Consider the following 19186-nt stretch of genomic DNA (forward strand, 5'->3'; position numbering starts at 1 on the left):
CAGCAGATATGCTGTCACTGATCGTAAGTAAAGGAGAGCTCCTATGAATTCTATCATCTTTGATGATGTGAGAGACAATTTTTCGAAGTTCACAAAGAACCCAATGGAGAGAATAGGGATATAACTTGATCTAGGGCTGCCTTAGTCTCATCCTGGGACTTGTCCCAGACAAGCCAGTCGTGCAGGTATAAGTAAACATGAAGTTCCTGTTTCCTTAGATGTGCTGCAACTACTGTGAGGCATTTGGTGAATACTCTTGGTGCTGTTAAAAGTTCAAAGGATAGAACTCTGTATTGGTAGTGGTTGGGCTCTACTATGAATTTGAAGTACTTTCTGTGGACCAGGTGGATGGCAATATGGAAGTATACATCCTGAAAGTCAAGAGCTGCAAACCAGTCTTAATCTTGGAGCAATGAAATGAGGAAAACAAGTGTTACTATACTGAACGAAGGAGGCATATGATTTGTTCAGTCTCCTCAGGTCTTGGATAGGATAAAGACCCCCTTTCTTCTTCAGAATGATGATATACCAAGAGAAGAAGCGTCTTCCTCTATATTCCTGGGGCACATTCTCTAGCCAGAGCAGTGAGGATACTTCTTTTGTAAAAGAGTCTCATGAGAAGGGTTCCCAAACAGGGACAGTGAAGGAGAGTGGGAGAGGAACTCGATAGTTATACCTAGTACCGATTTGTCGCTGGTGACATCCAACCATATCTGGCGGAACAAGAAGAGGCAGCTACCAAAAGAAGCACTCAATTGACAGGTCCTTGTGCAGCTCTCAGCTGAGCCATCAATTTAGCTGCCGTGTGGGCAGAGTGTCAGAGTTGACACCTTGAAGTCCTTTAGTGAGAGCAAAGTATTGTTAATTTTCTTGCCAAATAGCTCTGATCCTTCACATGGCAAATCATCAGAGGTTGTTTGTACTTATGGAGGAATGCCCAGGCTTGGAACCAGGAGGTCCTCTTCATGGTCACTATGGTGACCATGGATCTAGCTACAGAGACAGCTGTAGCCATTGTGGTTTTTAGGGACATCTTCGCCACCAACTGTCCCTCTTTTATAATGTCCCTAAGCTCATCTCTGGCTTCAGGAAGACCTTGTCAATAAATGGCATCACTCTGTCCCATGGTAAAAAGTCATAGTTGGTTAGGCAATTAGTCATTCATAACTAGAGTGATGGAGAGGAGTAGGACTTTCTCCTGAACAAATCCAGTTTTCCATATATTTAGCATTTTGATGTGTTTTTGGTCGAGTGTGAGTTTTTTTGGAGAGCTGAGAATACTAGAGACCCAGTGTTGGTGTGCAAATAAATGTACTCAAACCCTGAAAATGGCACCTGGAGTATCTCGTCTCTATATCTTTTACCATCAGTCATACACTGGCCAGCATTTGATAAAGAGCTTGGACAGGGTCTAACAATACATCATTTATGGGGAGGGCAATTCTTACAGGACCCACCAGCTGATAAGATATTGAATTGTTTGTTAGATTTTTCAGACGTGACCAAAGTCTTGATTTCCAGCATGTCCATGATCCATATCAAAAGCTCTTGGAATGCCTTGAAATCATCCAGCAACAAAATCCATGCTGAGGTGACTGCTTCATCAGGCAATGAGGAAGAAAGATCTTCGGGGGAGACATCAGGCACTGATGGGCTTTCACCACTCCTCCTCCAGCATCTGTGGTCATGTGAATGAGGTTGCCAGAGACACAGAGACCTTCTTCTCTGCCTCAGTTTAGTGAGTATCTCTAGTATAGTATAGTATAGTATAGTATCTCACCTAGTTGGGTGAGTATCTCTAGCCACAGAAGAGCCAGGGTATCATCACATATGAATACAAGTGGCTGCTAGGTCACTGGTCAAATCAATGCCAGTCCTGTGATAGCGGAGTGCTGAAGAACTTTTCTGATCTTCAGGCAGTACCGCTCATGGACTATATGGAGGACAGGCCCTACTTGGTGCTGGCAAGAACATGTGCCTTGGAAACAGTGAGGAGTGATATAGCAGTACAATGGGTCCAACAACAATAGAGTCTGCTGCACCGCAGTCTACTCTTTATTGCTTTGCTTCCATGCCAGACAAGTTCTGGAGGATTTATCCTCCAACACCTCCCTGTTTTTACATATGTGAAAACACCAGAACTTTTCCTCCAACTCTTGACCCAGTGTTTTGGGTGGCCTCTTTCTGTGGCCTGCTTTGACATCTGTGGTGTCGCCTTCAACATGGTTGTGATACTAAGTCTGATGCCGCTGTCAGTATCAGCTCCTTACTTAAATCTGACTTCTTTACTGAAGTCTTAGGAATCACCCTGCCTGATCTATGAAGCACTGGATGGTTTAACCAGTATGGGGTTTTTGAGCCCAGATCTTCTAGATCCAATGCCATTCTCACAGATTGTTTTAAGACATGGAGCTTGAGTCTTGCATATTGCGACTTTCTGGTTTGAGTGGAGAACAAAAGGACACCTGCTTGAGATGTGGAATTTGCCCAGGCAGAAGAGGCACTTGCTATGCTTGTCTTTCAAGAAAAATTAGTCCATCACAGGACAAGCAAGACTTGAAGTCCACAGGTTCTGAGTCCACCATCTTGAAGTCATTGTACTATATAGCCTAGGTATAGTACAAAGGGGTCTCCTTCAAAATTTCCATCCAGAAGAGGATTACTCAGTCCAAGAAATTGTAAGTAAAGGACAGAAAGTTGTTTTGAAATGTTTCAGAAGTTCAGAAAAAAGATAGCTCACATGAGAGTTTTCAGCAGATAGGGACACCACCAGGTTCCATCTTGCTGTCATGGGTGGGAAGAAGGAACTGGGAAAGGATCATGGTCACCCCATCTTTTATGTCTCATCTGGGTGCACCAGAAGCTCAGGATGCATGCTCAGCCCTGATAGACACTGCTAGTGAAAAGAATTCGGTCTCAAACACATGAGCAACTACAGTAGGATCCACACTGACACATCCACTGACACATAATCAAAAAAGAATGGACACATGGCTTTACTAAAAAGCAACAAAATACAGGCAAACACAAGGAGAGAGTCCTTCCACATGAAGAAGTTGACTTAAACATCAAAAACCCTGTCCTACAACCTGATCCATAAAGGCAGTAACTTAGGACTATGCGTAGTCCCATAGGCTACATAGGTGCACAGGTCCACCCATACATTCACACATTATAGGATGATGGCCCTAGTAATAACAATTTATAAGCTAGTACTATCAGGCATGTCTTCCGACACTTATTTAAGAAAGTGTTTAAAATAGGCAGTTTTAAATATAGTGTAATTGTCCATGTTTAAGAGTAAAATATCTGCAAATCTTGTAAAAACAACCTTCATACTTCCATTGTCCTTGATTAAAAGTGAAAGTAGACATAATTTATGTTCATTTAATCATGGATTAATTTAAACAGCCAGCAATGGAAACGCCTGGTTTTAAATTAGCCAGTGTGGAAACGCCTAGAAGTAATGGGATGAAATTCGGAAATGAAAATTTAGGCTGACTATCAGGAAAAAATTCCTAATGGTGAGAACTACTTTACAATGGAAACATTTTCTAAGGAAAGTGGTGGAAGACCCATGTCTTGGCACATTTCAAAATAGGCTGGACAAAGCATGAGAAAATATACTATAAGACACAATCCTACACTAGCAAGGGATAGACAAGATGACCTAAGAAGTCTTTTTTCAACTTTAGTGTCTAACTTTCTGAAATGGGAAAAAAAGTGAAGAAGTGAAACAAAGGAATACAACCAGTACAGAATATTGCCCAGTACCTACTAAACAATTTTGTTTATCCTGAGAGCCCCAAGGAAGGTAAGCACATGTTTAACTTTAAGCATATGCTCAAGTGCTTTCCTGAACAGAGTCCTTAATGAGATTTAACAACCTGCTTTGCTGAATTAGGGCCCTAATAAGGAGAAAATCCTAGAAGCTATCTTTAGGACTGACGAGAGAAAAGAGATGGAAAAGGACTATTTAATTAATAGATTGCCTCCTATTCTGGAATATATCAATATCTCTTTCCACCTGCTACACTTTTAAAAAATGAAATTAACAGTCACAATAAAGATATTAACTGATAGTATTATTATATATACACAACAATATTTTAAAGGTAGTAGATCTTATTAAGAATGGAAATAATATTCTAAGCATAAAATTCCAGTTCTGACTATACTGTCTTGGTAGTAAGCCACTTTTAAACTAGTTTCACAAGGAAATATTAGAGCCATTGCTTGTATTAAGCAAAGATTGTAAATATTAAAGTAACTTTTTACCTTTGCACCATCTCTCCCTGCCTCTCCCTTGATACCCTGTAAGCCACGGGGTCCCTAAGAGAGAAAAAAAATACTCATTTAAAAATTTTTACTCATTTCTTTTACAGGTAAGGGCCAGATCCTGCAAGTGCTCCACATCCTGAACTCTCAATAAAATAAATGAAAGTTGCATGAGTACTTACAGGATTTGGCTTAGATTTCTATATTATAGGGGAAAAAAGGAGCTTACTTGAATTCCTGAGGATCCTGGAACACCTGGTATTCCTGCTATTCCTTGATATCCCTAAGAAAAAAACCAAGACATTATAGCTAACTATATGTAGAAGTTTGCACACAATTATTTAAAATCTCTTAGTTACAGCAACTGATCTGGTCACAAGGACTACATCATTTAAGGCTGCACTTAGGACGGAAGAATCCCATGCACAGCTACAGACTGGGGACCGATGAGCTAGGCAACAGTTCTGCAGAAAAGGACCTGAGGGTAACAGTGGATAAGAAGCTGGATATGAGTCAGCAGTGTGCCCTGGTTGCCAAGAAGGCTAATAGCATATTGGGCTGCATTAATAGGAGCATTGCCAGCAGATCGCGGGAAGTGATTATTCCCCTCTATTCAGCATTGGTGAGGCCGCATTTGGAGTATTGTTTTCTGTACCAGTCTTCTGGCTAATATACAAAGCCAAAATTACTGACTGGACCAATTACAAGACAATGCTTGCCGTACCCTCTTCTGGAAAGAAGCTTGAGCAGATGCCTAAATGTCCAAACTGGTAATACTTAACAAAGCAGGGTACAGAACTCTAGGCCTCTGTCATACATGTATCCTGTTGCAAGTCTTTCCCTTTTAGTGCCAGAGATAATTCTAGCAGAATGCGCTTTAACTGAAAATGGAGGCACATTCCCAGCTTGCCTATAAACCTCAAGGGTAGTTGAAACAATTCAACTAGCAAAGGATGCCTTTAAAACTGTCTATCCCTTTATTTCTTATCCAAGAAAAACAAAAAGCTTGCCTGACTTCCTGTAAGAAACAGTCATATATAAATAAAACTTTAGTGCACTCTTCAGATCTAAGAAATGCAATTTCCGCTCCTCCTTCTTATTGGGAAGGGGATAGGAAGGGAAGAATAATTTCCTGGCTGAATTTGATTTCAGAATACACTATATGAATTGAAGATAGAAGAGCAGTCCTCACACCATCTTGTCCTTCTGAAATGGCAAATTTATCTCAGAGATAGATCTTGTACCATGATCTCACTGCAAATAGAACAAATGGCTCTCAAAAAGGTTGGCCTAATGGAAAGATGGAACATGGAAACTACACATAAAAGACTCAAAAGGAGGTTAAAACAAATCTAAGAGGACAAGAATCCAGATCAGAACTAACATAAAATTAGTTTGATTAACTACAGACACATTGGAAACTGGAATTATCAGGATCAGTTTTAATACACTGGCACTCTTATTGTAACGGCATCTGTTAATTAGATTATCCTGTAGAAATGGAGTATTTTACTGAAATATTTTACTACTCTCAAGCTGGATAATCTACACACACTGAGAGAATAACACAGAGAAAATGGATTAAAAAATAAGAAGAAATAGAAATGGCAAGCAGTGACAATTCGGGCCAGCCGACAGTTGGGAGGAAGGCCAGAGCGAGGACAGCTTGCTTCACCAGTGTTACCGCCCTCCCGGCACACAAATCGCCTCTGATGATAGTTGATCATAATCTAGTTGGTATAAATGAAGCATGCCGGGGTGATTCTCCTAACTGATAAAGATGGGCAAGAAATGCAGTACGTATTTCCTAATATGAAGGAAAATTCCGAACATTTGGGGATGGTGTTTAACACTTAGGGATGTTGTAGTGACTATATTTTTTTATGACAAGAAGTAGGTCACATAAGGCCATATAACGCTATCAAGGAATTAGTATTTCTTGGAATCAAGGGCAGCTGCATAGCCATTAAGGATTGTGGAGTTTTCACAGGACAGCAGCTGGATGGAGCCTGAAGTGTAAATGCAAGCTCACCACATGGCCACAGGTGGGTGGCAAGATGGGTCCTAAGTACATAAGAAAGTAAGGCACAGGTCCTCAAAAGTATTTAGGAACCCAGCTCTCACTGATTACTATTCACTTATTTTTTTTGTTTTTAAAGTGCTGTTGGTGTATCTGGCTACTATACAAAGCTCACTGTGTGAGGTTTCATCCAATTTGAATAGTAAGCCTGTAACAAAATCCTGCAGCTAATTGTTAAAGGAAAGGCTAGAACCATTAGAAGGTACTTTATTAAGTGAGGCTTTTGATAGCTTTAAGAATTTCAGAAACAGTAGTCTGAGTATTGAGTTTGCAGCTGGATATCTCAGTAATCTCAGCCTTGCCAGGTTTAAAGTTCTTCATCACTTACTGAACACTGTTAAAAGACAATAAAAGTTTTTAAAATTCCATGAATGAAGCTAAATAGCAGACTGGAGAATTGCCCAGATTTGTCAACCATCTGTTCAGAGTTCAAATTTTATGAATTAGTGTTTCGTGCATTCTTTTCAAAGGCAAATCAATAATCTTCTTTATTACCCTTTAGTATCCTCTGCATAAGAGGAGAAGATGCTGTTTTATCATGCTAAATTTTGAGTTCTTCCCTGACACAGATAAAGAATCCCTCGCAACAGAAAACAGCCTTTGGGACTGCATGGCCCATGAATGTTCTATGGGCCAGCAGCCACTCCAGACTGTTTTTTCAGCTGGAGAAGGGCCCACTAAAATTAATTACTACTTAGATTAAAATAATATTTTAGACTCACATTCAGAAGTTGTTTCTACTGATATCAATCTACATGTGATCATTTTAGGTCAAGAAATGTTGAGTGAAGAGAAATATTTTTCTGTTTTTATCATGGTAGTATAGGTTCTCATTTCTGTGCTTTTGAAGTCAGTAGGACTACTCATGTGGGTAAAGACTGTATAACTGGGCCCAACCATGCTCATGTTAGTTATTTCAACCAACTTTAAGCTATAGGAATGTATACATTAAGTAGAGCTGGTGAGTACTGCAAAAACAAAAGAAAACCCAACAGAAAACTACAGTGACTGTTTTTTCACATTTAACAAACTCACTTTGACCATGTTTGGATCTCACCTATGTTCATTTTCCATGAATATTCTGTATGAGGGGGCGGGCAACAAATGTTGCTTTTTGTTTGTTTGTTTGTTTATAAATAGTCCATAAGGAATTTATTTTATTTATTTATTTTTATATTTTTTAAAAATAGCTTAGTTTCAAGTAATTACAGGGAATGGTTTGTGGTTTAAAGATCATGCATTAGCAGTTCACTGCAAGTATTCAGTATTCACAGTTTAGTTGTGTTGTTTAGTGTTCGTTGGACACAGAAATCATGTTGTATGTGTATATCTTCTGGAGGGAATTTGGGGAAGAGCATGAAAACTGATTTTGGGTCTGGAAGGACTCACTTCCCAGGAAAGATTATAAAATAATATAACATAACCTCGGGTTTTTCATACACACACAATTTGATTAAACACATAACATGAACACGATAACCATCTGCAAGATATTAGAGGGTAAGAGCCAAAAAGCCTTAGAGTGTCTCAAGGGGATATAACCAGGAATAATGAGATTAAAATGAGCAAAGGAAAAGATATCCTGAATAACAAGACACATTTCCTAACACTCAGATCCTAGATACTATGGTGAGAGACACTACTGAAAAACTTAAGACAGACAGATATATAGGTCTATTAGACTGTACAATGGTCTCCCACAGTGCCAGGTAAAAGTCCCATCACTCAGGTTGAAAAAACTAGACTGGAAAGCACGCAAGAATGTACTCTAAGAAACAATAATGCACTGGCTAGGGTTAGAGATGACCTAATAGGTCTGCCATTTGTTCTTACAAAGAACAAGTGCAAATAGAGACAGCTGAATATTCGCAAAATAAGTCAGTTCAGAAAACTGAAGCATTTAATTGAAATCACTTCAATTAATATGAGTTTCAATTCACCAAATTGCTGCAATTTGTAATCTCTCACTTTCTGCATTATCAGAGGTTCACAATGCTCCACTAATGTTTTGAAATAGTTTTGCAAATCTTTTCCATGTTCATAGAATGTCCATCCTTGTAAATCATGACTCACTAATAGGAAAAAATCATGACTGCCAAATTCCAAGTTACAGAAAGACTATAGAATCAAGTTATTCTTCCTTCATGATTCATTATATTTTGAGATATGATGCTCCTGGGAAGATGAATAGCATTGAAAAAGAAATCAAGAAACATGAAAGGGTATGCAAAAGTGACAATAGTTTCCCAAAATTACTTTGAGGACATTTTAACAGAGCTTACAGCATTACGCCTTGTTTCTTCAATAAGAAACAATAAAGAAATGTATACTTTTGTACAAATATCTGTTTTCTGGAAATCTTAAACTACAATCAAAAGAATAATCTATAAATAAAGTACAGAGTCAAATTCTGGCTAGCATTGGACAGCGACACGTTAGAAAACGTGGTCAGCACGTAAGAGCAAAAGAGTGCTAGAAGGTGCTCTGTAATCCATCTGGCCATCACCAAGTCTCCTAAGTACCTAGGGCACATATATTTATCAAGGGTTTCTACAAACATCCTTCTGAACAGATTATTTCAACTCTTAGAAGGAACTGAATACACAGGGTTGTACACATAGGGATGGTAGTGGCCAGAATACAGGTACAAACTACTGATGATTTGAAAAAGAGTGGAAATTATACCCAATTCATGACTGACTGAGGAATGCTAAGGAATGGGTGGAGCCTTGATTTAGCCCACTGGCCAGCCCACGGGATGTGATAATTTGCTGTTTGTATAGGCCAGCAGCAAATTACTACCCCCTCTAGCAAGGCAGAAATAAAGAGGGAATTTTACCTCAGGAAGATGTGTAAGTCACATGCCTCCAGGCACTGGATGAGAATAATGCAGCTCAGGGCTGTGCCTAAAAGCACAACTGGATATTCAGGTGATATCCATGTCTTAAAAACTAAAAAAAAATGCTGATTGATTTGCATTGTTTCACTCCATGTCCATCTATTCCAATTTTAGCATCTTGGGTTAGAAATTAATTCTTTAGACCATTAGAAAGCTAGGATTTTTATCTTTCAAAGAGTGTAAGCATTAATTCTAGTTCTAACAGCTTTCAGAATAATAGCCATTGAAATCTGGTTGTAATAACAAAAGGGTAAACCTTATTAAAGATGAACAACCCCTAATACAGGTCCTGTATATGTGTATGTGCATGTGTGTACATGTATATGCACTTTCAGAATTCTTCCTTTTCTTTCTCTAGAATTATTTTTGCATGTCATAGTAGCTGGCAGAGATATTATTCTATTTTCAAAATTAAACTATTTTTAATGCCCTCCACTATCTTTTGCATTTTTTACAACAAACTCTTATAAATAAAAGCCACACTGGGATGTGCACTCTTAGGCCATGAATTTGGGTGGTCAAAGTCTCTCAGTCTTTCACCTGCATCCTCTCAAAACACTTGAGGCACACACCAGACCAGAGGCTCAGGATTACACAGAGAATTAAATCTATTAACAGTCAGAACCATGGATTCACTGAGCATTAAGAACTTGGGTGTCAATCTCTCAGAAGCTTCCACTTAGATCAGAGTTCTAATTCCTTTTATGGAAGCTAAGGCTACTTTACTATTTTGGGATTTTTAATTCAATTTAAAAACAATTCTAATACTGAAGACCAAACTGACCATTGCCAAATTTGGCATTTTCATTATAGGAACACCTGTCATTACCATACTGTTTTAAGTCCCTATCTACATTCATAAAATGTTGCTTTAAGCCATTGTATCCATTCATGTCGCATGGACACATCAGTTCAAGATCTGAACTTTGGATTCAAACTTCCCACAAATATAGGGATGTTCATATCCTGAGTTTTCATTCAGTCTCTAGTTTCATGCTATCATTTCTGTGGCTTTCTGTCTACAACCAAAATGTTGATAGAACTGTTAAATTCTGATGCAGGTTAGCCTATAAGTCACATTGCTGTAGAACATGACATAATAAAGATTTTTTCCTTTACTGTTAGTTTTGCATTTACAGTACTTTATATGACTAAGTTTTTAGTACTCACAGGCTTACCATCTGGACCAGGCTGTCCAGGATAACCATGATTTCCAGGTTGTCCAGGGTCACCCTGTAGAGAAGAAGTTATACATTAGAGCACAAAGAAATATGAAAGAGAAGTTTATATTTAGTTTAAATAATCTTTATCCAAGCATATTTCTGAGCTTCAGGAACCAAGGCCTTAAAGGAATACTGTTCTATAGAACACTGGCTGTAAGCCCAGATAATTTTTATGGAAGAGTAATTGTTGTAATACAAAGGGCCTGATCTGGTAATCCCTCTATGGGGAAACTCCCACTGACTTCTTGTGTAGGGCTTGGAAGATTGGACCCTAAGAATAGCATGTAATATCCTATATTTAGGATATTACAGATCATGAAAAAGAAAACAGTAGGAATAAAAGCACATAAAAAACCTCTATAAAAATATGTTAGTCAATACCACCCTGAACCAAACTTCCTCTCTTTGTAGGTCTCTACCAAGGATAAGCCTGACTCTAGATTTTTATTGAGTTTGTCTCTAATTAAAGTGAAACAGCCAAGATGGATATAGTTAAAATCTTTTAATCAACAGCTATTCCCTCAAGGTGTTTATCCTTTGTAACCCCTCTTAGAACTTGATCCAATGCATGCAGAAATCAGTGGGAGTCTTTCCAAATATTTCAGTGGAGTTTGGATCAGGCCCATAATAAAGCAAAAGAAAACTGCAGTTCCCCAAAGATAACTAGACCATCTTATTGATCAGAAAGTAAAAACACCAAAAATATTCTTACTCAGTATATTAACTCACTGTATTTGAATGCTCTCTGTTTACTTTACCAACAAAGACCTGATCCTGGTCCTTTGTCTCAAACATAATGGCAAAATTCCCATTGACTTTAAAGGGATAAAGATTTGGTTCCAAACGACACTTTACTACTGTAAGAACTGCGGAGCACACAAAGTTCTGGAATAATAAACTGGATTGTGTTTAGACTCACACATTGTCAGCAAAATGATTGGGTAAATTTCTAATGATACAGAAAGAAGAAGATAACAGATTGAGTCTTAAAGCCTAGTTTGAATTGGAAATGTGAAAAATCATTTAACATGTAAAGTGATCGAATTTAATGCTGAATTCAGTGACAAAGAATATAGAATCCCACAATGTCATTTATACACAGTCACAGTATGTAAGTACATCTTTAAAAATATTTCAAAACTGAGTTTCTAAAGTTGGTCAAGTAAATCTACATTCAGGAACCTAAATAAAAGTGGTCTGACACTGAGCTAAGGGTAACTGACTCCACTGAGAATTCCTGATCCTCAGCTCCTTTGAAAATCAGTCCACCTTCATTTAGGTATCTAACATGGATTTAAATGACTAACCTGAGACACCTGTCTTTGAAAATTTTGGTCTCATGCCACCAAAAATAAAATTGCTATTTTGTAAACAGCATCAAATGTTATTAGTTAACATTATAGAAAATGGATTGAAAACAACTGGATTTAGAAACAATCATATAATAAACATTTATAGGATAGCAAAAAGTGTTTTAAATCACAAATGTCTAGTTATTTGGTACTACTGTATATTCAGATTACAAGTAAAAAAATAACATTAAAAGAATGCTAAGGTTGTAAAGTCCAGCACTCAAAAGTTAGGACATGCTATAATTAAGGTTGTGTGTACAATTTTATTCGGCTTCTTTGTGTATATACGTTAGGATAATCTTTTCCAGCATGATATGGGAAATCTGAAACACAACCAGGAACAAAAAAATCTCATTCTAGTGAGTCCTAACGCAGAGCCTTAAACACAAGAAAAATTCTTCTCTTTTCTTGCAAACCTCTGCCTCATTAGCTGTTCATCTTGTGCACTGAATGAAGCAAAGGGCCTGCTAGAACAAATAAGATACGGTCATGCAATTCAAGCTGGCATATGCACCAGAGGGCCTAAATCAGATTGCATGGGCCACCTTAATTCTCTCATTTCCTAACTTTTTAGTGCTTTACTGTGCTTTTAACATAGTTTTCATAAGTACTTTCCTAGATTTTTTTTTTAAATGAAAAGAAAAAATATAAATTCTATCATGTGAAACTATAACAACCCCTGAAATGGGTCATCAACTGAAATGCCCGTACACTTGAGGTAATGGAGTAACTGGTAGCTATTATCCTCAGTTTGGACCAGCCTCTAGTGGTTAATGCAACACGCACTTTGCCAGTGGCTTACACAACCATTTGCTAGAGAGCAAGGTATTTTGACAATCAGGAATCTTGGATTCTATTCCTGACCTTTGAGAAGAAGGCTATTGTTAGCAGACAGCACTGCCAAGCACATTCATTCTAAAAGGCAGATTGGCTATCAGCTGAGGTTTAGGTATGTAATACTAGAGACCTGAGGCCAGCTTCTAACCCTCAACATGGCCCCTAAATACTGTTCCAGCACTGGACAGAGGCCATAAAGGTCAACTAAGCCCAAAGCTGCCCCCAGCAGATTTTCTAAAAACTAATTTAAAATTAAATTGAGAAATTGTCATTTCTCCATGATCAGATTTTTCCTATCAAACCATTTTAGGATTTCATTATTACACAATGATCGTAAGTGGGTGAGGTTATTTACCGGACAGTAACTATAAAATTTGTATGTAGATGAACGTACAGGAGTTATTGTACCAGTAGCTGGTTAATTGCATCTGTCAGAGCCTGATCTTGCACGATGGCAACCACCAACAACTCCCATTGGTTTCAATGGGAGCAGAAATGGGCTCAGCATGGCTTCATCCTTACACAGAGAGATTATAACACAGAAGGTTAAAATCCCACTGAGATGTAGATTTTAAAAATAAGAAAATTAAAGAAAACTCTGCTCACTTTTGGGCCTGGAGGTCCCTGTTTTCCTGGAGGACATATACAAGGAGCAGGTGTGGAGCCGACATCACTAGGGCCATTCATACACTACCAAAATAAAACAATCAAAATACATGCAAAACCACAAATCAATATATTATAACTAAGTACATGAATATGACCACATGTAGGACTGACTTTATTTATATTTAATATACAGCACAGCCCTGGTTATCTAACATCTGTTTAATCAGAACTTCTGCCTAAATGAATAGCAGTCATGTCCCTCAGCAACTCTGCAGCATGAATTCCTGCACTCCCTCTCCAAAACCCTGATAGCTCTTCTACCCTTCAGAAAAAACAGATTTCTCCAGCAGTAAAAGCATGTGCTCTTTTTTGAAGAAATTACTGCTACAAACAGAGCTGGTCAAATTATTCTTGGGTAATAAATTAGTTAATGAACATAGTCTCTTTTTTTTCCCATTTTTTAATCATTCAGAAAGATCCCAATTTCTGAAAATGTATTTGTTATCCATAAATATTCACCCAATAGTTTGGATGAACAATTTTCAGACAACAGTTTTTCAAAAGATTTTCTTTTAAACAATTAATTCTTTAATCTTTCTGGCAAGTAAATGGCCACTAATTCACAAAGAACTGTTTCTGAAACTTCTTTAATAAGGGTAATAAAAAAGTGGCTCATACCAAATTGTGTATAGTGAATACTATATTGTTAGCATGTGACTAGGGATATTTATACAAAGACAGGCCATTCCAAAAATGTTCCTGAAAACAAAAACTCATTAACAAGGATGTTCAAAAATATTGAATAAAAAGGGGTTTGACCATGACTGAACCAAACATACCCATATAAGATGCAAATGAATTTTAACAAATAATTTTTACAGTATTCATCCAGCACCAGTTACACGAATCATTAAAGATTAGCAAAAAAAAACCATTAACAAAGAATTTTATCTGTCATCATTGTGGCTTTCATTTATGATCCATCAAAGTACTTCATCTGGAACATCTAATAACGGTTCATATATCTGCCACTGAAGATTAGCCAAGTTTATGTTATGAAATAGTGATGGCTTTGCTCCAGACATCTCTGCTGATACTTTTCCCCTTTTCCATTTAGAGATACGACTTATGACTACCTCCTCATAAGATGTAAGAACAATCTAATAATGACCTTTAGAGTCTTTTCAGGACTCAACGTTCAAAATATGTATCACATTGACCAGAATTTGTGATGTATGAACTATGGTGACTGCATTATTACACACAAGTAAACATGGGTGAGACTGCTTGCATGAATATGGGATGCAAAATATACCCCCCGACTTATAAAACCTACTTTTTACCTAAGAATATTGGGTCTGAGTCTCCCCTGATATCTACCGGTAAAAATCAGAAGTAACCCCAATGAAGTAAGCTGAGCTACAGAACTTAAAATTGGTTTCAGTTGAATGAAAAATAGGCCTGTTATTCCTTACATGAAAAACAAATTAATTACAAAAAATACACAACGTATCTGGCTTCCCATACAGTGAATGCTCAAACAACGTTACATAAAACCTGAAAATTTAGAATGCCCCATACACGCAGGAAGACAAACATGATGGAAGGGATGTGGTTTAATTAGGCCACACCTTTATTGACTTAACTCATGTGGAAACTATCTGGCAAAAACACACAGAAGGTCATGATTCCTTCTTTAACCATTTCAACCTGGTAGAGCACTGCCATCAGCCCCCCATCCCTCCACAGCTGGTTTCCGCCCATTGCTGGGACCTCACTGCCCTCCCCTGGCATGAGGGTTAAGGAGGTGGGGAGAGGGGGTCGCCTCCTCGCTGTACCAGGCATAAGGAGTCCCATTCCTATTCCCTAGATTCTTTCGGGGATTCCTTCCCCTAAGCCCACTTCCAAGTCCAGTTTATGAGAGACCTGGACTCCCTATGGAATGAGTAACTGTACTGGATGCCTGCCACTTTCTATGTTGCAACAATTTGAACTGGAACTACCCCCCACAGGTCCCTGAGCTGCTTGGACATGAGAGGGGTCTTAAGATGGAGGCCCAAGAGTGCAGCAGCCATTGGCTTACCTGAGCCCCACTGGCCCAGCCCCTATTCAGGTGATGCCTTTCCCCCTCCTCCTGGCTAGCCTCCTCCCAGCACCTGAGAGAGGGGGCAAAAGCAGCCAAGGCACTTTCTTCTGCCAGTCCAGACAAAGCTCCCAAACCACCACCTTGAGGTTGTGGGGGCTGCATTCTGAGCTGTGAAAGAGTCGGTTTCATATTGAATTCTGCACTTATCATTTACATATTCCAAAATGATATATTGCACCTTAATCTGTGAGATGTTGTGTAATACTGATTTTTAAAAGAGGGTTCCTTAGTAGAATGTTCTCTCAGGGTGAAACTGATACATTTAATAAATGAAATCTAACTCTAGTTTGCATCAAAAACAATTGCAACTGAAGTGCGGCCAATTGGAGCCACTGGTTCTCAGAACCTCCAAAATTCAGGCTACTTATTCCACTTGCCAACATGTGGATTTAGAACTAGATGTTTTACTTTAGATACTAACAACTTAAATTTTTACCAACTGACAATAAAGTTTTGGTTTCCACTTTCCCTTTCTCGAAACTGCACATTACCAGTTGATGGCATAATACTGAGTTTATAAAAAAGGAAATACTACCTTAAATTGAGTTTGAGTGCTTTATGATTGAGCTTACCTCTCCATTCTGAAATGAAAAGAAACAGTTTAAGAATGTAGCAATATTTTTAAAGCAAAATATAATTTTTTTATAACCAGTTCCAAAATATCAGGCATGAAGTTCCTGCCCTCTCCATGTCCTAACTCAAGGTCTGGGTAAATCCTATGTGGTCATGCAAGGATGTGGAGGGCATTTGCTTTATTCTCCCTTCTTCCCCTGTGTGGCTCTGTAGGATGCAGCCACACTAGCCCATGGGTTGTATAATTGCAATAAGGTTTCTGGTATTTGTAATAGCACAGAAGGATACATCCTGAAATCTCCTAGCACATCAGAAATTATGGGGTAATTACTTTTAGTGTATTACCAACACCCTTACCTTCATCATCTATAGTAGGATCCTCATGTAAGTGCTGAGCAACCACAACCATGCTTAGCGTACAAACTCTGACACAATCAGAATCCAAGGTGATATGGCCACATAGCTATGTACCCTTTGACGCGTCACTGCATGTTCAAGTATTACCCAAAATTTACAATTTTCACCAAGGACCCAGAATTTTCAGTGACATGTAAATTTCATTTATGACAAAAACAAGTGAAACTGAATGGACAAGAAGTAATCTTTTTGTCTGGATTCGATCATGCAGAATGACTTTGCATTTGTGTATTTTCTGAATACAATTAGCAGTTTGTAAATATCAAGATGATGGAATCCTGCAATCAAGTTGACAAAGCTTTATTAAAAAAAGTTTAAGTTTATTGTAGGCTTTGAAGCTCAGCTCCCATTTAGGAACCTAAACAAGAGTTGGATGTACAAAAATGCTCAGCACCCAGCAACTTCCATTGCAACACATATAGCCAGGCTTGCCAAACTGCTCAATATCCAACATGCAGAGCTCTTTTGAAAATCTAACTGCTTATTTGGTGTCTAAGCACTTTCAAAAAATTGACCATAAGTGTCACAATGGCAGGTGCTAGGCACTGCAGAATTCTGCAAATCTAGCCCTTAGGTTCTGAAATGGGAGCTGAACTCTTTACAGCATCTGGCCCCACGTGGTTTAGACTTCCCTTCACCATTCTACAAGCAACTTACATTTCAATATACAATGAACTCTAAGCAACAGGGTATGGACATGGCCATTGTTAGGTCACTCTTCTGCCCCTGGTTGCGGACATGAACTGATTAGGACTTCAGTTTTGTCTCATCCAATACATTGGATGAAATCCAGTCCTCACTGAAGTCAATTGGAGTTTTGCCACCAACTTCAATGAGGATACTTTTGACAGGAAATTCTCATTTAAAAAGCTAGAAATATAGTTCTGTTGAACAGATAATGGATTTTAGAGATTAGGGGATTTACTGATAAGTGTAGTACTAAAAATACTTTGCACTTAAGGTAGATAGCTCTTTTCATCAATGGAACTCAAGGCACTTAGTATCTCAAAGCATTTGTCACACAAGATCCACAGTTCACGTTGTACTGATTTCACATTTGTACCTTCAAGTAAGTAATATTATTTTCAGACCTCTTTAATGATGTCTTTCTAGGAAAATACAAAAGTCTTGTAAAATATATTTGTTCTAAAACTAGCTATCTAAAACTAGATAGATAACAGACACTCCTAGCGGTCACCTGTTTGCACATTATAATATCAGTTCCTCAAATTCCAGAAGAAATTTGTTTACAGCAGTTGAATAAATGCAGTAATGTTTATTTTAAGAGCTTATTATTAAGATAACCCTTTCTTTAGTTATTTAGATAAAATGTCAAATAATTCTTAAAAGTTCATCAATCATACTCACAAATCCTGGGATTTCACAAGCTGTTTCTCGGTTGTTTTGTTCTGGGTCACAGTAGATTCTTAGTTTTTGGACATCAAACTATAATTCAAAGCCAAATACATTGTTCAGGAGAAGTTAAATGTTAATAATTTGAGATTACATTAATGAATTTAAAATACAGTACCCTTAAATGGTCTTAGTTGACATATAAACAAAAAAAAAATCTTTAAACCCATTTGAAGTCATACATGTCATATAAGTTTGTCAGACAATTACAGAATGCAGTTAGTGAGAGGATTTTAGCCACACTGCTTCCATTGACCGATGTGTACATTACTTTGACATTTCATGGGTAAAAGCAACAGGACTACTTACAGAAAAACAATCTGAAATTTTTTTTCAAAACAATAGAAATCATTGCCCCCCAATCTTTGGCTGTGGTTGAGAAATGCACAGCACAATGTACTAAACTGTTTATGGTAAATATTTCCTGTATTCTGTCTCTGTACAGTACCAAGCTCCATAATATCTAGATTATTGTGAAATCAGCCTCCCTTCCCATACTTTTGATTCAGATCAGATATCTTTCTTTCAGTAAAGGCTTTCAGAATAAATTGTCAATAAAAATGAAATGCACAATTTAATGGAAGTTTCTAGTCTTTTGTAATATATTTTAATATAGCAACGTTCCACCAAACATTGACTATTACCGTAGAACGGCATGTGTCATGATGTTGTGAAACAGAATCACAGTAATTACAGATGGAAAACTAACACCATTTAGGTCATAACGGCCATCTTTCTGGCAGTGCAAAATTGTTCCCTACTGTATATTTTCTAGTGCTTCTTCCTGTCTATTTTTAAATATCTCAGGCAATGTGTCTTACACAATTCCATATTCCTAAATCTTTTCTTAATTTCAGGCAAAATTTCTTGGCAGTGAGATTTATTAACTAAGGAATAGTCTTCTTAAGAAAGTGGTGGAAGCTCAATTCCTGAAGCTATTTAAAAAACAAGATTGCACAAGGCTATAAAATGTTGTGTAGGGAATCACAGTGGTTTGGCAAGAAGGATGGATTAGATGACCTTTTATATCTCTTCCATTTTTAATTCCAGTGAAAATAAATGTTTGAGGTTCTACCAGGAATCTGCAGCACAATTCTGTCTTTCTTGCAGAGAATCACTTTACAGAATGAACAAAATCTCATTGGAAACAGTGACTCAGAGACAGATCATGCAGTCATTTAAAATTTGTTTAAGAAATTATAAAAGTTATATTCACACTAAGGATCGACTTCTCTGGATCGACTGAGTGGTCAGTGAAGACCCGCTCAGTTGATCCAGAAATCGACGTACTAAGACCACCTTCACAAGTGGTGTAGCGCTGAGTCGACGGGAATGCAGTTCCTGTTGGCGAAGTGCAGT

The 19186-nt window shown here is 37.9% G+C and overlaps 1 protein-coding gene across 3 annotated transcripts in view; it reads right to left on the reverse strand.

The window, feature by feature from the left end:
• The window catches only part of COL21A1 (collagen type XXI alpha 1 chain), a 118688-nt gene that overhangs the window by 80721 nt on the left and 18781 nt on the right, over nucleotides 1-19186 (reverse strand). The window contains exons 6-11 of one of the 3 annotated variants that reach the window (XM_067565488.1): nucleotides 17783-17860; nucleotides 15997-16005; nucleotides 13276-13359; nucleotides 10428-10490; nucleotides 4508-4561; nucleotides 4279-4332 (exon numbers count right to left, since the gene is read on the reverse strand). In XM_067565488.1, the coding sequence (XP_067421589.1) occupies nucleotides 4279-4332; nucleotides 4508-4561; nucleotides 10428-10490; nucleotides 13276-13359; nucleotides 15997-16005; nucleotides 17783-17860 (342 nt within the window). Of the gene's footprint in view, nucleotides 1-4278; nucleotides 4333-4507; nucleotides 4562-10427; nucleotides 10594-13275; nucleotides 13360-15996; nucleotides 16006-17782; nucleotides 17861-19186 lie in introns of those variants that run through there. The other 2 variants (XM_067565487.1, XM_067565486.1) reach the window with 2 other exon arrangements.

This window comes from Emydura macquarii, unplaced genomic scaffold, assembly GCF_026122565.2.
Source record: "Emydura macquarii macquarii isolate MOO-44397 ecotype Brisbane River unplaced genomic scaffold, CSIRO-AGI_Emac_v2 contig_2680, whole genome shotgun sequence".
NCBI lineage: Eukaryota > Metazoa > Chordata > Testudines > Chelidae > Emydura > Emydura macquarii.